Source organism: Diceros bicornis, chromosome 3, assembly GCF_020826845.1.
Source record: "Diceros bicornis minor isolate mBicDic1 chromosome 3, mDicBic1.mat.cur, whole genome shotgun sequence".
Lineage (NCBI taxonomy): Eukaryota > Metazoa > Chordata > Mammalia > Perissodactyla > Rhinocerotidae > Diceros > Diceros bicornis.
In genome coordinates, this window is record NC_080742.1 from 73,420,008 (window position 1) to 73,445,644 (window position 25,637).

General features: G+C 37.6%; 1 protein-coding gene across 1 annotated transcript; it reads left to right on the forward strand.

Annotated features, from left to right (window-relative positions):
* Positions 1-3,323: 3,323 nt before the first annotated feature.
* On the forward strand, positions 3,324-24,023 carry ASB15 (ankyrin repeat and SOCS box containing 15). Its single transcript, XM_058569168.1, has 9 exons — positions 3,324-3,430; positions 5,041-5,093; positions 5,184-5,315; positions 6,439-6,597; positions 12,509-12,754; positions 14,508-14,679; positions 16,034-16,604; positions 17,122-17,275; positions 23,851-24,023. The coding sequence occupies exons 1-9, from the start codon at positions 3,324-3,326 to the stop codon at positions 24,021-24,023; spliced, it is 1,767 nt and encodes a 588-aa protein (XP_058425151.1).
* The last annotated feature ends 1,614 nt before the right edge of the window (positions 24,024-25,637 follow it).

The window sequence follows — 25,637 nt, forward strand, 5'->3', positions numbered from 1 at the left end:
TCCCAGAGCCGTGCAATCCCCCCATCACCACAGTGATGTCAGCGAGAAGGGCTCCGGGCAATGCCACAGGTTTAACTTCACCACCTAGCTGTGCTGTCTGAAGGACTCGGTGCTTGTCGGCTAGTCAATGACTTGTTTCCAGTGACCACTGAGAACGGCTTTTGCTATTGTTGACTAGAAGTGAAAGTAGAGAGAAAAGATGAAAAGAAAAAAGAAAGATTCTTTTCCCTTTAGAAAATAGTCCAAGTGAGTATACAAAACACAAATGTGTGAAGAACTTACAAAGCAAATACAAAATGAGTGTAAATCGAGATGTTGAGAAAATATTATGTAAGAGGAGATATTCACAGATAAAGGCCAGAGAGGAATTGGAGAATTTCAGCACGGGCTTCCATAGGAAGAACATCTTGAGCCAGGCTTGAGGCAGTGTGGGCCATGGGTGTGGACCAGGTCGAAGGGCTTTGTGAATGAAGAGGAATAAGATTTATAAGCATAAAAGTGAGAAAAACGAAGCCAAGCACAGAGTGGGCAATCAAATTTGTTCAGTTGGAAGAAAGACTCCATACCTGAGGAAAATAGTCAGTTCTAAGAATAGAACAGAGCCTCAATTATGTTAGTGTTCATTTGTTAACTCATTCATTTAACATACATTTAGAGACCACGACCCATGAGATGGTGCTTCCCTAGGCACTGGGGATGCAGACTAATTTTCTGCTCCTGTTGGGCTACATTCTTGGGGGAGGAGAGAGACAATAAACCAACAAACAATACATAAAAAATAAAATACCGTTTGAACCTATTCCATGAATAGCTTCCCTAGGGTGCATGTTGGCCTTTTGTGTAGACCGCGATATCATGGTGTGAGGGGACATGCTTAACGGAGTGCTGTTACTATCTCATGGGCAGTCTCCAAACATTATCACTATTCTCTCCTTTCTGTTTCAAGATGAGAGTAAGGCCACTGGTGCAGAACAGTGAACAATAAAATGATAATGATGCCATTGAGTTCGTACTGTGCACAGGTTAGGGAGCTTGGCTATCAGCACGTATAGAATTGTCCTTAAAATTTGAGCCTATCTAACCTTGAACAATGAGAAGACGTAAAGCAAGTGTCAGCTGTGTTTTGGAAATTGCCCACAGAATACTGTTTTTGTTTTTTGCCCCTTGAAAAGACACATTATAATGTAAAATTTCTATAGATAATACCATTTGGCTTAAAAAGTACCACTAATCAAAAATAATTTCATATTGGTCATTCAACTTAGCTGTAGAATAATTTTGATTTTTACACTTACTAAATTTTCTCTCTAAATAAGATAAAGCAATTCATCTAATAGTAATGAGAAACACTTATTCCCCTACTTTGATATTTGGAAGAAATAAGCCAATTAGAAATAATCTACAGTTTTGTGTATTATCTTCAGAAGAGATGGGCCAGTCAAGTGCAAGGGCTTGTAGTAGATAGAACTGTGCAGGGGAAAGGGATGGAGAGTCTATTGGAGGGCTGGTCTCTGGTCTGGAGATGAGTTAAGATGGTCCTTATCCCAACTGTTCAGATGATGCTCTGAGACCAGCCAGACCTTACAACTTTCCCTGTAACAGAAGACAGAAAACAAAAAATGGAGACCTGACAGTAGACATTTAGAGGTTCAAGTCAAGAACCATCATGAACATCACAGCCACAGTATCCCTATCCTTTCTGAAGGAGAGTAACAATATCCTGAGGCCCTTCCCTTCGGGAAAAGATTGAGAGACTAGATGATAAATAGTGTCATGTCTATTTCTTCTCATTTATTATCCAAAACACTAAATAATTAGGCCTCTTTTTGTTTAATTTCCTAGTGTTAAAGAATTATCACCTCAGTTCAGGTATGCTACAGACCATAAGCACTTTTGCGCAAATGAAGAAAAGGTGCTGCTTCCTTGGGGGCATGCATAGCACTCTGCCAGGGTTCACAGCTTCACTAGGGCAGATTTGGCTGGATTTCCTCAGCCAGGAGCATTTGTGTAGTGCACATCCTGCACAACCATTCACGGTGGCTCTGATTTGATTGAAACAAGTGAGTGGATTAGGGAGAACTGAAATAGCTGTCAATAAATTATATGTCAGCCCAGATGCCTCTCTGTTTTTGACACTTTTCTTCAGAAGCAGGAGTTCATTTTCACTCTGCTTATGGTTTGCCAGGTTAATTTGCCTGCCAGCAGTTCCCACAACTAAGCCTTACTTAATAATGCTGGTCTTTACCATGCCTGTCCCTACAGTAGCAGTTCCAGCATCCCTAACTACATTAAGGATGCTCTTCTGCCAAGGTGTCAGAAAGGATCATTCCACACCAGGAATGCAGGTAGCACAAGTCTATAGAGGTGGATCCCAGAGCACCCAGGGATCCAGGTGGTCTATCACATCCAGCTAAGTGAATCAGTGAGGAAGTTCTCCAAGTGTCAGGTTAACCCTCTCCTGTCTTATTTTAAAGTTCTGGAATTTGGAAACCTGTTCACTTCATATGTTAGATTAGACAGTAGTTTCTCAGAAAGAGCCTTGCTTGAAGTTCTCAGCTCCTATTTAGTCTCCTTTGTGTCTTCTCTGTTGGCTCTATCAAATTTCCTGAGGGCAAGGCTAAGCCACTACATTTGTGACATTCTGTTCTCTCTACTCTAATTCAACAAATGTTCATTGAGGAGCTTCCCTGTGCCAAGCACCTTCTAAAGTTGTAGGGGAGGAAAGATGAGTGATATAGAGCCCTTCACCTCAAAAAGCATAGAGTCTGTTCGAAGAAGTTGAACACAAATACAGAAAGAACTGCAACTCAAGGAAGCCACCTCAAACCGTTGCTGGTATGAGGTAAGGAAGGAATCAGCAAATAAGCAAACACAGCAGACACAGAATAAAGAAAGAGTAAAGAAGGTGAAAGGCTCACTGTTCTCTATGCCTACCACTGCCTTACTCCCTCTCAGTTAGAGTTTTAAATGTCTAATGTGCTATGTGGAGAAGTGTCTTGAGAAAACTCATGGGCCAAAATTAGTGTAAGCCACAAGCATGGGAAAAGCGAATTCTTATAAGCCCAAGTGCAGTCAGTACTAAAAAGAAAGTCAAAAATTAGAAAATACAGACACTCAAAGGGCAGGTAACTAAAGGTTTCAGAAGTTAGAATGGGCTTCATATATAATATGGATTAAAATGTTAACTGCATTTGTATTTGTTAAATGGGGAAAGCTGAATCCAATTTAGTTTTTCATTTTGCATCTTTCATGTTAACTCTATATGCTGTTCTGTGCCATTTGCTAATAATAAGAAATTGCTTATTTTGAAATTATATTCAGTCATGGATACTAATGATGACCCCAATGAAGACCATCTTACAAGTTATGATATTCAGCTCAGTATTCAAGAATCCATTGAAGCCAGCAAGACTGTATTTTACCCTGAAAGGTAACATTCAAATTGACTATCCTCAACAAAATTTCTTTATGGCATTCACCTTGTTGCAAATAAATGAACGATGTTTCCTGACTCCTCCTCCAGGAAAATGCTTACTCTTCTTTTCTGGCAGGGAATCGAATAACTTTACAAGGACCACTGTGCATAGATTTAGCAATCCAATCTTCCAGAAATCCCCATCTCATGTGGAAGATGGAAATAACCTAGACGGGAAATTCCTAGTTGAATTCAGTTGTCCAGGATTGCCTGTTTCCTAAATTAATATGGACTCAAAATGGACAATAAGTAATTTGAACAAATTTGCACATACAGTTTATACAACTAACGTATAGAGGTATATAGAGGTCTGTTCTGTATATTCTAGAGCCCTTTCTGCTACTGACTCAGGCAACCTTTATAAGTAATGTATTCTATTTGTGCATCTTTAAAACATGAAGAATAATGCTAATCCACCTAACCCATGAGTTCAATAAACGGGAAAGGAGTTATGGGCTTTTATTATATATGACATAGTAATATATAAACCATAGCCTATTTAATTATTTACTGTCCAAGTGACAGAATTTAACAAATTATATGCAAAATTGGTATTTTGTGTTAGCAGGAGTTATAGTCTAAAACTGCAAAAGTAGATTTCTGTCTTGAACACCACACATTATACTTCTGACAAAAATAAACTTTAGTTTATCTTTAAATTCTATTGTAGTATTTAGAATCCTGTATTCTGAAATTTAGTAGTGCTTTTGAATAGATTCAGTGCTATAAAATTATTGCTTTTGAGCTTTTTAAAAATGAACATATTATATTTAAATTTCTAGTCTCTTTAATTTTTCCCTTATCTCCAACAGATTTTAGAACTTAAGAGTTCCCAGGAAGACATTCACAATCCTAGAATGCCAGCACATGTTTCTGCTTAATAGAGTTAAACTGTTATGAAATATCTTGTTTCTTTTGAATACACACACACACACCTGAGAATCTCCTTAGGGGTTGAAATCACGACCTGCTGGGCCAGTGACTGGGAGTTGGTTTAGTAAATGCTCAGCCTGTTTTCACTTGTGAATCAGTTGATTTAAGATTCTAACATGCAGTGTGGATCACAAGCTCCCAAGTAAGCAATTATTAATTAGCAATTATTTAGTTTAAAGTAACAAACATTTATTGAGCATAGAGTTTTCAAAGTTGGAAGCCTTAGAGATCTTCCTATTTAATTCTATGGTTTTACAGATGAAGAAACCACCACCCAGAGGCTGATTGGCCTCTGCAGGATCACAATATCACAAAACGTGAACCCGGCTCTCCTGACTCTGACTGCAGTCATTTACTCCGTTTTCATTGCTTAGAACTAATTTTTAGAGACAGCGTTATAATCCCATATTTTGTCATCTTCTCTAATGTCTTCAGCTCCAGTGTATCATAAATATACCCTGTATCAGACTCTTAGACATTTACATTTTTAAAGTGGATAAAATCAGTTGTGTGCATTTCCTGTAGATCTTGATTATTAAAATTATGTGCAAAAACTCAATATAAATTAAATTTTTGGGTTCCTTGAAGTATACCACTAGTATAAATATGGTTTATTTTTCTTTCTCTGGCAGATTTGTACCATTAAGTGATCAAAACAGAAAACTTGTAGAGGCCATAAAACAAGGTAAATGGGTGTATTGCCTGCAGTGGGATGGATCGGAGATTCCACCTTGCAAAGACAGAGATTTGTTATCAGCCTATGTGTTTAATTTAGGTCACATTCTTGAGCTCCAGGAGTATGTGAAATATAAATATGCATTGGATGAAGCTGATGAAAAAGGATGGTTTCCATTGCACGAAGCTGTTGTTCAACCCATTCAACAAATACTTGAAGTTGTTCTGGATGGTAAGAGAACATAAAACCCTTTGACCAAACTGAAGCAAGAATGTAGAAGTAGTGAGTGTTCTCAATGAACATAACAAGCAAAAAGAAAAAGCAGAATAAAAGATTATTTGGAATTTGGAAAAGGCAATACTCATGTTTTAAATTCAGAGTACAAAAATTAGAGCATTATGTGAGGTTCAGGGTCACTTTTGCATATTTCTAAGAATGTGACATAGGTTGGCGGGAAAGTGTGGTTATCACCTAAAAAGTGATAAAAGTTTGTCTATATCAAGAATTCATTGATTTGAATACAAAGCTTTTTTCTTTGGGAAGTCAGTTTTAAATTTTTCATCTTGAACTATCCCTTGAGTTAACAATTTCCAAAAGATTATTATACAATACAACAAATAGTATTTACGGTATTCGTCCTTCTATTACATTAATTTTTTCATAATGTAAACATTAATAAATATCATGGTGAATCGACCCAGGGTTGAATGTTAATAATAATTTTGATGTTCTAACATAGTAGTTTTCACATCTTAGCATCTTATAAAACACTTTGAGAGTGCCCTTTCAACCTTCGATGTTGCTCCCTGGTTCTATGTTCTAGGAAATAATGATAGACACTTGATGATTAACAGTCCAGCCAAACAGCCAGCTAAAAATAATTAAATAGGTAGACAGATAGATAGTTAGACCAACAGATATAGAAGATGATGGTAAGCATGGTATTTCTTTTCTAACACATTCTGACAGGATACATTCATTCAAATGCATGCTCATTCCCACATTCACAGACTTCATTCGAGAAAAAGCAATTTCAGATGCGATTTAAATAACAAAGGAGTGGAGAGTTGTTTTATATTTTACCAAGAATTGAGAATTCACAACCCATTTTTAAAAAAATAAAGAGCACTTGGAAACATAGATGTTTTCTAGCTGTCAACTTTATTAGCAAGTCCATGCTCATCTACTTCTACTCGCCATCATTTGATAAACTTGAGTCGTATCTCCTTTTAGTCTTCCCTTTTTAATCAGTTGACCTTGTTCAATCTAATGTGGATAATATTGCATTATTCTGATCTATGTGATATCCTTTAAGTAAAGATTTTTAACTTTACACAATGCTTTCACTTCTCAGCATCCTATAAGACACTCTGGGAGTTCAAGACCCCTGATGGAGAAACGCCCTTGACTTTGGCAGTCAAAGCTGGTCTGGTGGAAAATGTAAGAACTTTACTAGAAAAGGGAGTGTGGCCAAATACCATAAACGACAAAGGAGAGACGCCCCTTCTGATTGGTAAATGACATTTTTTCCCTAGAACTTTTATAGTTTGAAATAAATAAAATTTAATGAGTATTTATTGGAAACAATTATGTATTGACTAAAATTAGATGACCTCATCTCCTTCCATTCCCTGAGCTCCCCTCTAAGCCCCATCTCATGAGCCCTCATGATTTTGTTTTTCTATCTCACAAAGAGGTCAAATGTGAAAGATGGCTACATCCTTCAGCACCAACTAACCAGGAGGGATCCAAACTAGGTGGTTTATGAGGCCAGAAGAGCCAGTTCTAAAGGAATATTCTCCAAGTAGGTCTAGCTGTAAGGAAGGTTGTGTGTGTGGTATGTAGCCAGAAGAAAGAGGCAGAAAGGGGATTCAAAAGAGAAACATCAGGTCCACATCAAAACAACGAAGCCAAACTGGAAGGAAGGGGAGTCAGCAGATTCTGAGCACTCGGATGCAGCACTGGGCGCCTGTAAGGTGGTTCATGACTGTAACACAACAAAGGAATGATGGTAAACCTGAGGGTGCCATTCATCTATCAGCTTCTTCTCAGTCTTGTGCATTCTGCTGTTTGTTGACCAATAAGAATTGGCAGATCTGTTTGCGGAAGCAGAGAGAGATGAGATTAACCACAAATGGCCAGAGATAACATTTCCTTTCTCTTAGGGACGTAGGGTGGTGGAGTAAGCATTTGGGCTCTGGCACCTGAGATCTGTGGATTTCTTTTCCAGTTTTATGGAGATAAACTTGACATATAACATTGTATTAGTTTAAGGTGAACAATAGGATTTGATATATGTATAGATTGCAAAATGATTACCACAATAAGTTTAGTTGGTATATGTCACCTCACATGGTTACAATTTTTTTTTTGCGATGAGAACTTTTAAAACCTACTCTCTTAGCAACTTTCAAATATACAATACAGTACTGTTATGTGGTTTTAAATCCTAGCTGTGAGATTGCAATCATGGGCCTCAGTTTCCTCTTGTGTAGAATGGAAATACAACACCTACCATGCAGAATTGTTACAAAAATTAGAGAAAATATAAGTATATAAAACCCCTGCCACATGATAGATGTGCAGGAGAGGAGAGCCGTTATGACATTGTGTGTGTGTGTGGCAGGAGGAGGGACAGGAGCCCTAAGATTATTTACCAGCAATCACAGAGGAAGATAAAGCATCGTGAGTTGTAGTCATAGCTGGTTAATACTACAACAGCTCCTGTTCACAGACAAGTCACTAGAACTTTAAAAACAACCTGAATATTGTTAACAGAAAACTTAGACAAGTCATGAACATTACTAAAATATTTACATTGACAACATTACATCAACACCACCAATGCAACCAAAATTTATTGAGGTCACATTAAGCCAGATGCTGTGCTGGGCAGTGTGGACATAAAGATGAATGGAATAATCTTCCTTCTCTCAAAGAATCTAGTAGGAGAGCTAGATATGATTTAAATAGAAAATTGGTGTTATAAATGCTATAATAAAGGTGTATATTCAAAGTAAATTAGGGAAATAAAAAAGCAGTGAATCTGTGAAGCTTTTGGAGAGGTAGATGCCCTTGAGTTGCATCCTGGGGGGCATGGAGGGGACCATCAGCAGACGGGGGGGGAAGATAATCTAGGCAAGACTTCTGCCCCCGGATAACATTTTTTTTTCTTTTCTTTTTTTTTTTTTTTTGCTGAGGAAGATTGGCCCTGAGCTAACATCTGTTGCCAATCTTCCTCTTTTTGCTTGAGGAAGATTCACCCTGAGCTAACATCTGTGCCAGTCTTCCTCTATTTTGTACGTGGGTTGCTGCCACAGCATGGCTGCCGATAAGTTGTGTAGGTCCAAGCCTGGGAACCAAACCCAGGCCACCAAAGCAGAGCGCATCAAACTTAACCACTAGGCTACGGGGCTGGGCCTCTGGATAACTTGTTAAATGAATAGTGCCTCATGTCAGAGCTTTCAGCCTTCCCAAATTCAGATTAGATTGGACAAACAATCTAATTATTATAGTTAGGGTACAGGCAAAGTTCTGTAACAAAAAAATAAACACAAATACCCAAAGCAAACAAATAACCATGACTTAAAAATAAAGAAGTTCATTTCTCTCTCACACAACATTTCAGAGGTGAGTGGCCCAGGGTTGGCAGGGTGGCTTTGCCACCGCTACAAAGGACTTTCAGATGTCACCATTTCCCAGCCAGCAGGAAGGAAGAAAGAGGCAGCCTTGGGAAAACATCTTCACCTTTAAGAAGACGACCTGAACATTGCACACAGCATTTATGTTCATATCCCATTAGTTCAGATTTTGTCACGTAGCCACACTTAGGTACAAGGGAGGCCGGGATATTAGTCTCTCCCTGGATAGACTGTGACTAGCTAAAACTTGGGGGCTTCTGTTGCTAAAAGGGAAAGGGAAAACACGAGTACTGAGGAACAGAGAGCTGTCTCTGCATATATGTTAACCAGGCTTTTTGTCACAATAGCATGGTGCTTGTCATAAATAAACCACAACTCTTTTCCTGAGCAGGCTCTACAGACACTAAATGGAATATTCACTAAATGGAATACACTAAATGGAATGTTGCTTTACCACAATTAATGTGATCCATATTATTTTTGTAAAGGCATATACCATGGAGTATATGCAATGACATCTGTGTATTTGTTGTTGTTTCTATAGACCGTCTTTGATTTCTGGGAAAAAACATGCTTTTCCAGAGTTTATATACTATCTCACTTTGCAAATACAGACTTATTCTCTACTTGGCTTTTCTCAATCCACTTATTTCTTAAGAGACAACTAAGTCATGATTATCACTCCCTTGTCTTCTTTTTGCTTCCTTTAAATTTTTCTTTAATACTTAATGCCCACAACAAAGCATTAAGTTATATGCATTTCAAAGTGTCGTTTATTGGTTTCTCTACTCTAGCAATATCTGAAGTGTGGGAAAGGAACCTGATGACTGAGTTACCAGGGTCAAAATAGGATTAACATTTGGAAATAATATATTTTAAAAACCAAATGGTAATATCAAAGAGAAGACAAAAGTCTCATGAAAGAAATATTCTGGAGGTGTTCACTTATGTCCCATCATTCACATTTCTGGAGAATAGGGACTTTTCTGGAGTTACTTTCTTTAGGACCTGTGTTGTAGAAACCATGTCAAGTCTTCCTAAGTTCATAGGAAAATGGATCATCCACGGCACTTTCTCAGTTTTCTTCTTGAATCTATGGGCTACTTTGAAATTTGCTACTCACAGTTCATTAACTTATAAATGAGAGATAAGAGAAACAAACGCTGTTCTTTTTATTTTTCTGTGCAACGCCATTTTTATTTTTCTTAACCTGATGCTATCATCTTTGTCTTTACTTATGGAACATCATTAGATGGTCAAAAAAACACATCACTTTTTGTCCCTCCAGAGCCCTTCTTCCCCATCAACTACCTGGCCCTTACTTTTGGCATTTTCACATGTTACAGTCCTGTTACACAGGACTGTTGAGTGGTAGATACCTAATTTGTGACGATCTGATACTTATTAAGGGTTTTTTTTGCACTCGGACTCCCTATCCTCCCATCCCTCTGATGTTGGCCTCACCTTTCTCCAGTTGGATAGCCACAAGATTATCCTGGCCATTGGGGCCCAGGGTTCAGAGGAAGCCAAGGGAACCATCTGGCACAACATCTCAGTTCCACTGCCCTCCATTTTCCCACAAGCTTACGCCATTTACAGCTCAGTTAATTTTACTTCAGACATTTTCTTTCTCAAAAATCAATACATATCCTCTTCACTCCATCTCCTCTTTCAATCTTCCAATCCTTGTCAAGATACCTCAGAAAGATCTCTCTTCTCTATTTGTATGTCTTATGAACCAAAAAATAATTCACTGCTGATAATAAGTAAATTACATGAGCAAAACATATATATCCAGAAAGAAAATTATAGAAATTTAAAATAAAAAGTGCTAGCAAACTATAGTGTTCAAAAGTGCCCATAATCTATGCAAAATTCTCTAACTCCCTGTCTTCAGCTGAAGCTTGGTTTTATTTAAGTGTTGTTGTTGAAGATATATATCTCTATGGATATATAGATATGTATATTTTTTACTTCATAAATTATTTATTTACTTGGTATGTTACATAAATACTATGTCTTATTAGTTTTTATTATTTCAGCCATTTATTGGTTAAGAATGTCTTTGTGGGTTAGCTTGGGAGGAATTCCCCATGATTTGGATTATTATTTCTACAGGAAATAAAATATATTCTTAGTTTCAAAAAATTAAATTGCAAGTAAAGTTTTATCTTAAAAATAATTTTAAGTTGAATATGGCCTATATATGCTGTTATTTTCATGAAGAAAGACTGTTATCTCTAATCAACATGTTGTCGGAGTCAGACAAAAGGAAAACAGATCATGAGGGAAGAGGTTCATTATTTTAATACATTTCTTCTCAGTAGAAAAAAATGCAATAGGAGCGAGAAGAGAAATGAGGACACATATCTCTTAGCTCGCTTAGCTTATTGATGTTTGCCCTGCAATAACACCAGCTAGGATGAGGTCATTCACTGTAATTAGAGCTGCCAGGGGCAGGTGGTGGATTCAGAGAAAGGCATTTGTCAACAGACTCTAGACAGTGAGCAGGAGAAAAACTAAAATCTCACTGCAGTGATGGCTTGTCTGCCTCCAAAGGAGGGAGGCAAAGTTTGTCTTTGTCTTCCCTTTGTGCCTTTTGGAGCCTTCTCCCTTGCCTTGGGCTTCAATCCTTTCTGCATTCTGCCTCCTTGCTGCCCAGGATGGTCTATGTGACCACACATCTCCTCCTGCCCTTCCCAGCAAAGGCCCAGACTTCAAATAGAAGACAGTCTAGGTTTCTTCTCTAGACTGTAGATTCCATGAGTGAGAACCACGCCTGGCTTGGTTTTTTCCTGTTTCCCACAGTACCTAACCCAGTGCCTTTCATAGAGTCAGCACACGTTGGCTGAATGAATGAAGGAACGAACGAACGAAGAAATGAGTGAGTGTAACTGTACGCATCTCCATTTGCAGGGAGTAGCACTCTTTCTGCTCTGTTTCTTATTAAAATTTTACTTATTGGTAAGAAAAAAATGCATTACATCTTCCAGAAGTATTTATATCTAAACTGGGACAACCTTTTAATAATCCAAAGGGAAGAAAATAAACTTTTAACAGCGTCATTTCAGCTGTTAGAAACAAGCAGAGGGGGAGAAGGACATCTGATTTAGTGAAGCTCTTAAATTGTAGTACATTAGGGATCACATACTTCACCTGTTTAGAACAACTGACCTACCTAGATTCTAAACATTCCTATTGCTAAGCTCCCATTAAGAGCATGGGAAAGAGAAATGCATTTAATACTACTATCTTTGGTAGGGGAAAAAAAACTCTTTCTGGGGGGGGAGAGAAATGTAATAAATACCATTTACACATGTGGCTCCAGGATCCTATAAGTGATGAAATGATATTAATAACCATAGTTATTATTTATTGAGCTCCTAGTATATACTAAGCATTTTACATACATTATTTAATTTACACAACCCAACAGTCTATCTTGTTTTCATTTTGTTGAAATGAAAGAAGAAATTAAAATTTAGAAAGAGTACACACAACATCCTATCTTGGTGATGTGCACTATTTTCCACGAAACTCTTACCCCTCCTCAGTTCAGGGTCTTAAAGAAAAGACAGTATCATCTTACACGCTTACACCTCACAATAGAAATTTTGGTATGAGAAATAGAAAGGGTATGACAAATACAATATCCTCTTGTAGAAGAAAAGGGAATAGCTAGTGTCTATTTTGATATTAAATTTGGTAATTAGTTTAATACTGTCTAAGGTATTCATGTTAATATGCCTACCATTGACTGTTCTTTTTAAAATCATCTTCAAGCTGTGAAAAAGGGCTCCTATGACATGGTGTCTGCTCTACTTAAACACAACACCAGCCTTGACCAGCCCTGTGTCAAGCGATGGTCGGCAATGCACGAAGCAGCCAAGCAAGGCCGCAACGATATCATAGCCCTGCTACTAAACCACGGAGGCAATGTCCACCTGAGAGACGGATTCGGAGTCACGCCGTTAGGTGTTGCCGCCGAGTATGGTCACTGCGATGTGTTGGAACACTTAATCCACAAAGGTTCGTAAAAAAGGAATTGCACGTTCCTGACTTTTCTCCTGCCTGTTGGACTTCCTTTTCTCCATTCCTCACTGGCTCCTCTTCCTCTCCTGAATGTGACTGGGCAAAGGCTTTTGTACCCAGCCCCCTTGACAGCTCCCTCAACAGCCCCCAATTCCACAGCTCAGTTAAACTCTGTACATGGGGACCTACAAATCTGCGTGCCCAGCCCTGACTGTGCTCGCTAGAGACAGCCCAGTCTTCATACAGGTGGCTCACCAGGGTCTCACTCTCCTCCCCTCCTAAACTGAATTCTTTCATGCTTTTGGTATAATAATTTCTCTCAACCAAGACTGAAAGCTTAGATTTATCTCTAATTCCTCCATCATCGTCTTTTCCAAATACACTCAGTTGCCGAGTGCTACAGTGTCTCTCTTACCGGTTCTCACCTTGCAGGCCCTCTGGTTTGCATCCTCACATCTTTCTTGGACCAGTGCAATTGTTTCCTAACCATTCTCCCAGTTTTCCGTCTCCCCGTCGGAGACTCCGTACTACATACTGCAACTCAGCTCCTTCGCCTAAAGGATAACTACAGTAGTGTAGACTATTCAAAAAATCCTCAGTGGCTCCCCACTGCCCACTGAATCATGCACGGGTCCCCCACTGCATCATCTTGAATTGTTTTTCCAGGCTTATCCTTCACTACTCCTAACGTGTATCCTGTACTCCAGCTAAATTGGACTGGCAGGATTCCCAAACACACCCAACATTCCCTCTGTCTAGGTTTGGGTCAGGTCCTTGCCCTCATCTGGAATACCCTCCAACACAATTCAAAGTCTGTCCTTGAGACACTTCCTCCCTGAAGTCTTTCCTAATTCTCCCCAACAGATTGTGATATTGCCCTCCTTTGAAGCCTCCAAGTGCTTTATACAACTACAGAACCAGGAATTAAGAGACCAAATGCTTAAACTGGTTTCTGCCACCTATTCATGGTCTGACCCTAGCCTAGTTACTTAAACATCTGGGCCTCAGTTTCTTCATCTGTAAATAAAAGCTAGGACCACATGATCCCTAAGGATCCTCTATGGGGAAAAGACTCACATTTTTGAGGCCCCCTCAAAATGCAATCTCATTTAATTATCAAATAAGCCCTATGAAATAGGCGGTATTACCCTAGTTTACAGATGAGGAGATCGAAGTTCATAGAAGTAAAGAGTTTGCCCCAAACGCTCACAGTCAGCAGCAGAGCCATAATTCAAACACAGACCTCTTTCCCCTACATCATGACATCATGCCTCCTAGTCCTGATGTCACTTGAATGTTATATGGTTTGTATTCTTTGATAATATTTTGTTTTATTTCCCTTCTGAACAATTTAAGATAGTCAGACTTACTCATCTTAGGATTTTCTAGACAGTTACACACAGTGTCTGCGCATAGAGGGCAGTTGATAAATATTTGTTGAATTGAAATACTAGAGTGTTCACTGTTGTCTTTAAATTTAAAAGTCTAAATATCCCTTTTTGTGGGAGGATTTGTCTATCATGGAAATTGACTTGTTGACTTTTCAGATATTCTTGTGACAAAGATTTTCTATTAAAATGAAACATGCTGCATAATTATTTATTGAAAATATTGAGAACATAGATGTTCTTAATTCTGTACTTTTAATTTTAAGTCCTAACCAGAAAGGAAAATGACAGGTTATTTTTAAGGGGACCGTCTTCACAATCCATCCAGTTATCGCTATGCCACGTGCTTTTTACACTGCCAGGCGGGGATGTGTTTGCTTTGGCGGATGATGGGGCATCAGTGCTGTTTGAGGCAGCAGGAGGGGGCAATCCTGACTGCATTTCCCTCCTGCTGGAATACGGAGGAAGCGGAAATGTACCTAACCGAGCAGGACATCTTCCTATACACCGAGCTGCCTATGAGGGACATTACCTGTGAGTAATAAATCATGGGATGATCATTTTAAGTTGAAAAATAAAAAATTGCATATATAGTATAAGCTCAAGTCTCTATAATAACATTTTAGGGTTTCTAAAATTTTTGGTAAAGGATTAAAATTTATGACAACACTATCAGTATTATTCTAATTATTTACCAACACCTATGGATATTATAGTATAATGTGAAATTTAACCTTGAATATAAAAGTTTTATTATGTTTAGATTTCTTTATTCCAAAGAAAATGGTTAGATAGATTTTTAAATCACAAAATGTGCCACAATCCACACATCGAGAGAAGTCTGTAATCATTATCTTAAACTACCCACCGTGAGAGGGTGGTTTTAAGCAATTAAATATATTTTACAAGTTCAGAAACTTTGAAATAGTTAGGCTTTATCACTTTCAGTGGCCACATTGGCTAAGTTAAGTGGCCAATGACACGTAATTGACGCTAAGTGACATGTTGTTAAAGTTTACCTGGATTTATTCCCAATGTTTATAAATTCACACATGGTAGCTCTGAATTAGGCACAAGAGATCAAGTTATCCCTGCTTGTGGCTCTCATACATGTCTAGTTGGTCAGTCAGGTGTGAAATTCACAACTATTTATCACAGGTTCTTAGAAACGTAAGCTGTGGTTAATTATCTCAGTTGGACTGAGGTAAGGTTGGTGGAATAATAAAGAGTCTTCTTGTGGCTAATAATTCAACTGCAAGTTATATGGAAGCAGACGGGAGGTACATGGCCAATATTAAAGGATAGATTGTCCAGGAAACAGTGGAAGAGTAGTAATTAATGAGAATTCAAGAGGCCTAAATTCTAGTCCTTGCTCTACCTCTAACTATGTGACCCTGGACAAATCATTTCACCTCTCCAGACTTCATATTGCTCTTCTGTTAAATGAAGAGATTGGACTAAGCGATATCCAAGGTCACTTCCAGCTGTAACTGCCTGGAAGTGATGCCATGATTCTAATGGTCAAGATTATGAAGCATTCTTCTATGGCATCAGATAGGCTTGCTTTTCTTTTGTATATTATGTTGTTTAGAGAACAACTGGAAGATGGGGAGGGCTCCTGAGGAACCACAATTCTAGGACCAAACATATAAGATCCAGTATGGTCCCCAGGAATATTTAGAATGGGAAGCTAAATCAAAAAGTAGACTAAATTACACTAAACTAAGTAGTAGTAAGTCAATGGACAAAGGTTAGATGTTTTTGTATAAGGTTAGCTAGAGAAAATAAAGGAAACTAAACAAACTGTATTCACTTGTCTAGAGAGGAAGAGGGTTTATTTAATTTCTTGATTTTCTTCATGCCATGTGGATATTTGACTTTTTTTTAGTGCACTGAAATATCTTATCCCAGTAACATCCAAAAATGCAATCCAGAAAAGTGGGATGACGCCAATTCACTCAGCAGCAGATGGACAAAATGTACAGTGCCTAGAACTACTCATTGAAAATGGTTTTGATGTCAATACCCCGCTTGCTGACCACGTTTCTGAGAGCTACGATGACGAGCGGAAGACAGCGCTGTATTTTGCTGTTTCTAATAATGATATTCATTGCACAGAAGTCCTTCTGGCTGCAGGTGCAGACCCAAACCTAGATCCCCTCAACTGTCTGCTTGTGGCAGTGAGGGCCCATAGTCATGAAATTGTCCGGCTGCTTCTCTCCCATGGAGCTAACGTCAATTGTTATTTTATGCATGTGAATGACACTCGCTTTCCCAGTGCCATTCAGTATGCCCTAAATGACGAGATAATGCTGAGGCTGTTGCTGAATAACGGCTATCAAGTGGAGATGTGCTTTGACTGCATGCACGGGGACATCTTTGGAAATTCGTTTGTGTGGTCGGAGATAGAGGAAGAGGTACTGCCGGGATGGACATCTTGTGTGATAAAAGATAACCCGGTGAGTTACATCCTTTTCTTCTTCGTTTTAGGTTATTATCCTAACTTTCCTCATTAGGGATGTTACAAGAAAAGAAAAATCAACTCCAATTTTTCTTGTTCTTGAATTTGTGTTTGCAATGATATGGGGATATAACCACAAAACTAGGCAAAAAAGATTCTGCTTATTTTCCTTGACTTGGAAATTGAATATAGAAGAATGTGAAAACACATGCAATTAATAACTTATGCGTATTTAGTCGAATATTAGAGCTAGAAGCATGGAAAGAAGATTCATGGAAAGAAGCATGATTCTTCCATGCTACATTGACTACCATCGCATCAGAACCATGCATATAGCTCCAGGGCTCACAGTTTCACAGAAACAAACAAGCTATTTTTCTTTTTGTTCATTACAAGGAGGGATGTTTTATTTCCTGTAAAAAGAAAAAGATCATAATTTTTCATAACAAAATTGAGTGTTTATGTATATGGTATATTAAAAGTACAACTAAATTAAATTTTATCAATTCTCTCAGTTCTGTGAGTTTATTACAGTTCCTTGGATGAAACACTTGGTAGGCAGCGTTATTCGTATATTAATAGATTACATGGATTATATCCCTCTGTGTGCTAAACTGAAGTCTGCACTAGAAGTACAGAGAGAATGGCCAGAAATCCGTCAAATACTAGGTAAAAACAAAAGTTTTTGCTTACAAAATTTGTTATGAAGAGGTGTAAAGAAGAAGTTTCTTAATGTCATGTTTGATAATTTTTCAATGCCACTTTATTCTCAGAATTATCTGGGGTTTTTTAAGTCATCCTTAATACTTCCTTGGATGTAAGATACTAATTTTTTGCTTTTTTGGATACTTTCCAACTCTTTAATTGTATAATGAGTAACACTGTAACTATATTAACATTTCTACTAGAACTTGTTTTTTAAAAGTTAGCTAGTATAATATTATAAGGTATGTAGACTGTAATCTCCATGTGGGCAGGGATCTGTTTTGTTTATTTTTGTATTCTCAAGGCTTAGCATAATGCCTAGTTGACTCAATAAATACTGAGTAAATGAATGAATGGAATGAATTAGAGTTATCCTTTTATATATGCTCTCTCTCAGGTGTTTATTGAAAATTCCTACCATCAAAAGTTTGTATTACAGGCAGGCTATTTTGTATTCTCTAGGTTAAAGTTTAGTTATAATCATAAAAGTGAATCGTATTTAAAATTTTTCAATAAAGATACATCTAAAATTACTCCAAATACAGATAGAAGCTAGAAAAAGTCATAAATTGGAGAGGTTTTCTCTTTCAAAATATGAGTTTGGAAGAATGAACTTTCAAAACCTACTTGGACATCGATTTCATGGAGCCTAAAGAAGCATCATAGAACTTCACATTACATTTAAATATTCTGCCACTCTTAATATAACTAAATCAGCCTTGGATGGGATAACAAAACTACAACAGCCTATTCTTTAGGATCAGGCAAATTTTATGCAAATTAAGTGATTATATTTTACAATCAAGAAGATGAAACTGAAATGTTGAGCTGATTCACCTACCATATTTGTTAGGTATAAAGTCCTATAAAAAGAAATATGAGTGATATGGTGGTTTTAATATAAGCACTTAGTTTCAATCAGAGTTTTATACGTTAAGTTAATTAATCTGAATTTGGACTATTTTGACCATGGTAATAAAAAATGTATGTTAGTAGAAAAGATGGACACTTTAATTGGCTAGAAAGAGTGATAGTTTAATTCAGTGCAGATTAACAGGTAAGCTTGGATTTTTCTCAAATGGCTCTTCCCCTGCAATAAGTCCTACAATAGAAGAGATCTTGTGGCAACTAAGACAGGAATCTTAGAGAATAATGAATAATGTAGTATTGTGAACCTAGAAATTGACCTCTGGTGTCAGATGGGCCTAAAATGGGATGGAATTCTGGCCTGGTCTAGGTGTGGGATTGCTGGATTGTCATTAGTGCCTATGTCATTCAGGCTAATGTCTTCATGGAAGCAAGCAGTAATTTACTGTATCATTTTTGTTTCATTGAGGAGAGGGGAATTTTTTATTTCCTGTAAAAGGACCAAGTTAGTCATGCTAGCTGTGTGACTTTGAACAAATTACTGATCCTTTTTATGCCAAGGTTTTCCCACTGCAAAATAGGCCTAGGATAGTATTTACTACACAAGGTTGTTGTGGGGATTTAAAGAGATGACGAATGTAAGGTGTTTAGCATAATGTCTAGAACATTAAAAATACTTAATAAATTTAGCTATTTTTATTTATTTTTATTTTTTTGGTGAGGAAAATTGGCCCTGAGCTAACATCTGTGCCAATCTTCATCTACTTTGTATGTGGATGCTTCCACAGCATGCCTTGATGAGCAGCGTGTAGGTCCGGGCGTGGGATCCGAACCTGTGAACACTGGGCTGCGAAAGCAGAGCACACAAACTTAACCACTATGCCACTGGGCCGGCCCCAAATTTTCCTATTTTTAAAACTAAATTACTAGTAGTTTTATATTATTTTTATTACATAGTGAGTTTATGTGAAGTATCTGAAATGTATATGTAAAGCATGTCATGAAATCCTCACAACTTTAGAGTTAGGTATTATCATGCTTATTTTTACAAATAAAAAACGAAGGCTAAGGGGAATTACGAAACAATCTGGACCCTATGAATTCTTGAAACTGACCTCTCACTTTCCGAACCAAGGCTCACATCGGGAGTAAAATCAAAATCAAGCAGGACAGAGATAAGAGAGAGTCACGTAAAAGTGGGTGCGGCAACAGAACCAGGAAACCTGAGGGAGTGAGCCACCATATTTTGGATCATTGCAAGAAAACCACAGAATAGGAAGCTCTGAAAAGTTAGAAGAGCTGTCTTGAACCAAGCATCCTTCAGGAAAACTAAATCCACATAAAAATGAGCAACAAAAAATATCACAGCAAATCCCATGTAAATTTATTATAAGAAAAAAATAGAAAGAGCAGTAGACTAATATCCCCCCAATGAAGGCACACCAGAAAAACACACCCTCAGAACAGATGACAACTGAAACTTCCTATTTTAAAACAAGGTAAAAGACATAAGGAAAATGATACAAGACATGAAAGAACAACGCAAGTCAGAATTAGAAAATTTGAGAAATGAGGTAACAGAACTGAGACAAGAATTCAAAATAAAAAAATAATAATTTCAAATATAAAGACTGAACTAGAGTGAAAGCAAGAATTAATGCAATACATAATACCTTAATGGAAATAGAAGATGAAATGGAAGAAAAATTTTAAAATATGAAATAAAGGAATAGATAAAAGGATTTGAAAGACAGTGACAGATATTGAAGACAGGCAATGAAGAGTCAAGATATGAATAATGGATTCCTTGAAAAGGAAAACCAAATCAATGGAACAGAACAAATACGAAAACCTGAAATTCAGAAAAAAACTTTTTGCAACAACAAAGAAAAATTTGAAACTGAAAGTTACAAATTACTATATCCTTTGGTCGTGTAGGGAAAAAGAACAAGTGATTTATGAGGGGAAAAAAAGATTATCTCAGGTAGTGTTACTTTTCAGATCAACTTCTCAAGAATCCACTGAAAAATAAGCTTCAGACAAACCAAAATGACCAAAGAGATAATGACATAAAGACCAGTAATGTGCATTAAACAGCATACCAAGACTACAGTGAGAGTTAAAAAGGAGAAGATATAACATGCAATGGTTATATGGTCAGATCATGTAGACATGACATAACTATTTTTAAATGGAAGAAAAATGGATAGAGCACACACAAAAACATTTTTAAGAGAGCTCAGAAATTATATTGGTGGTGCATAATATTAATATTGTTATGTTGAGAATGAGAGATGTAGTCAGTAAATGAGTAATTACAGGAAATTCTAATTTTATCATTCTTTGTATCCTTGAGAACCAGGACTGTCAGTGTGGAAGAAAGGAGATATAGATGTAATAGAAGCACTTAAAGAAAAATTCTATAGTCCTGATTTTAATTGGAAGTATCCACATGAACTCATAAGCTATTTTACCTTGAAAGTGTGTGTTTATGTGTGTGTGTGTGTATCTCTGTCTCAGAAAAGGTTTAGAAATGATGACAAACCCAGTAGCAATGAGCATCCCTAGCACTCAGATTGTGGCTTTGAACTGCCATTTCCTAGAAAAAGAAACCAGAGTTTCTTGGAAAAATGGATGATTTCAGGTCTGGGGAAGGAAATGTGCAAGATAAGCCAGGAATATCTGGTGGTACCAGATAGCAAAGAAACTCTCAAAGACTACAATGGATAAATTCAGGTCTGGGGAAGGAAATGTGCAAGATGAGCCAGGAATATCTGTTCGTACCAGACAGCAAAGAAACTCTCAAAGACTACCAGAATCATGTCAAAAGAATTCAGGAGCCAACATGAAGAGGCTCTCACTGGCCAAAGATGGGACAATTTAAGCTTCAAAGGATAATTATTTCAATGAATTGAAACCAATTAAATATGTTTAAATATGATATTTTTTAAACTGGTTAGCTCCAGAGGATAAGAAAATCAATACATTATCTTGAAATTAATAAAGGAAAAGATTCAAGCATTTATTCTGCCTTACTTACATGAATTGTGCCACTAGTAACCAAAGAATAGATGAGCAAAAGTATTGCATTATAAAAGTATTCCAAATAATAAATGAAAAAAATAATATAATTAGATATTACCATTTTGCAGCTCTCAATAAGCTAATAGATGTAGACATTGAGCATCAACTGCTACTAATATCGCCCTTGATGAAAGAACACAGCAGCAGCGGTAGTTTTGCCAAAGAGATCAAACCTGAGTCTGATCAAGTCTCTGGATCCAGCTATCAATTTGCAAGAAATAGAGAAGGCAGTGGGACATGGAACTGCACCATGAAAATGCAATCAGCAAAATTCAGGATGTGGGAAACTACAGGACATTTTGGTCCTTCAAAGATTAATTGAAAGGAAGAGAAGGGGATGGAGAGAAGAACTTGCAGATTAAAAGAGTCTTAAGGGGGGCCGGCCCGGTGGCGCAAGCGGTTAAGTGCGCGTGCTCCGCTGCGGCGGCCCGGGGTTCGCTGGTTCGGATCCCGGACGCGCACCGACGCACTGCTTGGCAAGCCATGCTGTGGCGGCGTCCCATATAAAGTGGAGGAAGATGGGCACAGATGTTAGCCCAGGGCCGTCTTCCTCAGCAAAAAAAAGAGGAGGATTGGCAGATGTTAGCACAGGGCTGATCTCCTCAGAAAAGAAAAAAAAAAAGAGTCTTAAGGGACATATCAAATTAAACAAATATATGGGCCAGCCCCGGTGGCCTAGTGGTTAAGTTCTGTGTGCTGCATTTCAGCAGCCCGGGTTCAGTTTCCGGGCGCAGACCTACACCACTCCTCTGTCAGTGGCCATGCTGTGATGGCGGCTCACGTACAAAAAGAGGAAGATTGGCAGCAGATGTTAGCTCAGGGCAAAGCTTCCTCAGGAAAAAAAATATGTATATATGTATATATATAGTATATAGATAGTCAATACTATAGCGTAGGAATTGCACACCTAGATGATGAAGTTGTAAAGGAAGTGATTACTGTAAAAGTCAGAATGGTGGTTACTTATAGAGGAGGAAGGAATGAAGATTGGGATGGACTGTGGAGGGAATTCTAGAGTGGCTGGGAAGTTCTTCTATTCATGACCTGGGAGGTGATTAAAGATGTTCATCTAACAATCACTTATGATAACTTAATGAAACTATACATTTGTGTAGCTGCTCTGTCTATATTTTATTTTGCAATAAAAGTGTTAAAAGATTTTGGAGATTGTAAGGAAAAAAACTCAAGGGTTAGATAAAATTTCCCAAAGTTACAGACATAGAAAATAACAAGGCAAGGATTTGAACCATTCTCTGTCTCACTTCAAGGCACAGGCTCTTTCTCTAATACTGTTGTGCTTCTGGTTATAGACAACACAGATTTTGCTTCTAATTAGGAATTAATTGTCCATGTATTTTTATTGCAAAAGAATGACCAATTCTTATGACTTTAGAAAGGCAAATCAAGTAAAAATAAGACCAGGAAGTTTTTGTTGTTGTTTCCGTGATACGTTATCGCAAGTGGAGTGCAAGTCAGTTGACTGCTGTGAGCATGGTTAACCACTGGATGTCAGGATTCCTCCAGGTATACGTAGGCAGTGTATTGTTAGGGAAGAAAATAAAATGGTAGTTTTTTTTAAAAAGATGGGTTTATTCTGCCTATTTTGATAACAATAACTTGGCCTCAATAGTTTTTGAAAAATGTTTTTATTTTTTAAAAAAGATAATTTGAATGCTTATATTCTCTAATGTAACAGAAATGTGATCTCTTTTATTACTGAATTGAGTGATAGTTCACATTATTGAATGGTTACAATGTGCCAAGCACTTTACTAATACTTTACATGAATTAATTTGTTTGATCTTCAAACAACCCAATGAGGTAGGTCCCAGTGTTATCCACATTTCACAGGTGATGATACTGAGATCACAGAGGGTAAGTAACTTGTCCAAGGTCACACAAATACCAAGTGGCAGAGCCAGATTTTAATCCAAGCCAACTGCGTCCAGAGCACCCATCTAAGCCAGTGTACTATACTCTCTTTCACTAGCTCACATTGCTGGGATATTATATTAGTACTGTAACTGTCATATAGATCAAGGAAAAGATGAAAATAAAGATTAAGATCAGATATTGAGTAACGTTAGTAGATTTTTTTGAAAATATAAAATATTTAGTATCAGACACTGAAACAAACCTAAGATTGAATCATGAACATATGGAATCACTTACTTCAGATGCTTCCTGGGTAATTATTCATCAGAAAGATTGGTAGAAGAGATAGGCAATAAAAAAATATATCTCTATAATACTCAATTCTGAAAAATAAGGAGGAGATGTGAGCATTTGCTTTCTTAAATCAAGTCCATTCATTCATTTAATGTATTGGAGCTGAACACTCTCTATGAACCAGACTTGCTTCCAAATACAGAGACAGACTAAATGTCTGCCTTCTTGGAGCTTATATTCTAGAGGTATGATTTGGAATGCTTAATCACAATTTGAATTTCACTTAAAGTCACCAGTCACTAACGTGCATACCTGTTTTTCAAAATAACACTATTAATATTATTCTAAAACAGTCTGTATCTCAGGCCAATCCATTAATATTATTTTTATTTTTTGCTTGTTTTTCTCATTCATTTTAGAGAATCCTTGCTCATTAAAACATTTGTGTCGGTTAAAAATTCGAAGACTTATGGGACTCGAGCGACTCTGCCAGCCAGCCTCAATGGAGAAGCTTCCACTACCGCCGACTGTTCGAAGATACATATTATTTAAAGAGTATGATCTCTATGGACAAGAACTGAAATTGCCATAATTTAAAAATAATATTTTAAAATGTGATTTTTAAAATGAGATTCCCTCAGAGAATTTCTTGGAATCATTTTGCATCCTTAAGTGTATGACAATTTTATAACTCGATTGCGTGTTCTTACGGGCACACCACATTTTACGTCTTTAAAGACCTTCACATTGTGATTTTTTTAAGCTAGTCAGTATTTTGTATTTGAATTCCTATTGATTATCTTCACTTGCAACAAGTCTTCAAACTCTCGCTATCAGAGTGGCTCCTACAATATCCATGATCAAGTCTCCTATGTTTATAAAACAACTACTCAACCACTTTCTCAAACCCACATCTCCTGCCAGTTGTTGGCCCCTTCCTCTCCTCTCTTTTATAGCCACACTGCATAAAAAAGCTCCTTCCTGCCTGAGAGTCACACACTGTATGAGGCTTCTGCTTCCTCCACTGCTCTTCTCCGAGTCCTTAACAACTAATTTGCTAATTTCCGTGAGCATACTTCAGTCCTTTCAACTGATTCCTGTAGCATAGACATTGTTGCCTAGTCCCTCCTTGAAATGGTCTCTCCTTGGTTTTCACGACATCCTGCTCTCTTGGCTCTCCTCCTACCTCCCTGACTGTATTGTCTCTGGCTTCCTTCTGTGTTGCTCATCTCCTGCCATCTTCTCTTCTTATGCTATGTTCTCTGGGAAGTTTCATCCATGTCCATGGTTTCACTTACTATCTATATGCTGGTGACTGCAAAATTTATATCCAAAGTTTAGCTCTTTCTCTCATGTGCTTGAGACCTATTGACCCATTGACAATTGGTCTAAAGGACATTTGAAAACGATGACACCTCAAATTCAACACGTCCCGGAAAGAACTCACTACCTTCCTCCACAAAAAGTCTCCTTCTCTTACATTCTCTAGCTCAATAGTTAGCCCAATTATCAATTCAGTTTCCCAAGTCAAAAGCCTGGGCATCAGCCTTGATCATCCCATTTTCCTTACTCAATATAACAAGTCATCAAATCTTAGTAAATTTATCTCTTCTACTCAATCTCACTGATTTGGCCCTAATTCCAGTATTGTCTCCTTTTTCCTGGGATTCTATAGTGCCACCTAACTGGCTTTCATCCCTGCTGTCTTGCCCCATCCAACACACGTTCTACACACAACATCCCAGAGTGATCTTTTACAAGTGTAAGTGGAGTTTCACTCCTCTGCTTAAAATCATTCTCACTGCTCTTAGGATAAAGTCCAAAGGTCTTCCAGGGCCCTTCATGATCTGACTCCCCACCTTCCTCCTTAGCCTTATCTTTTGACGTCTCCCTCACCCCTCCTCTTTAACCATGTTAAACACCTTTTAGAAGTCTATTCTTTGAACAGTGATTCCCACACTTTCAGATTTTATACACCAGTAGGTTTTGTTTTGCTAATTTAAAAAATAGGGTCATCAATTAAAAAAAACGTGTATCATCTACTATCACCGTCATTTCATAAAAGAAGGACTATTTAAATGCCAGAAAATAAGATGGCCTTAAACTCAATTATTAAAATTGAATGACTTTAGCTTTGAAAAGACTTACCAGTCTTGTCTTCATTTCCCCACGATGGGTGAAAATATCATTCTGACCCAACAAGTGT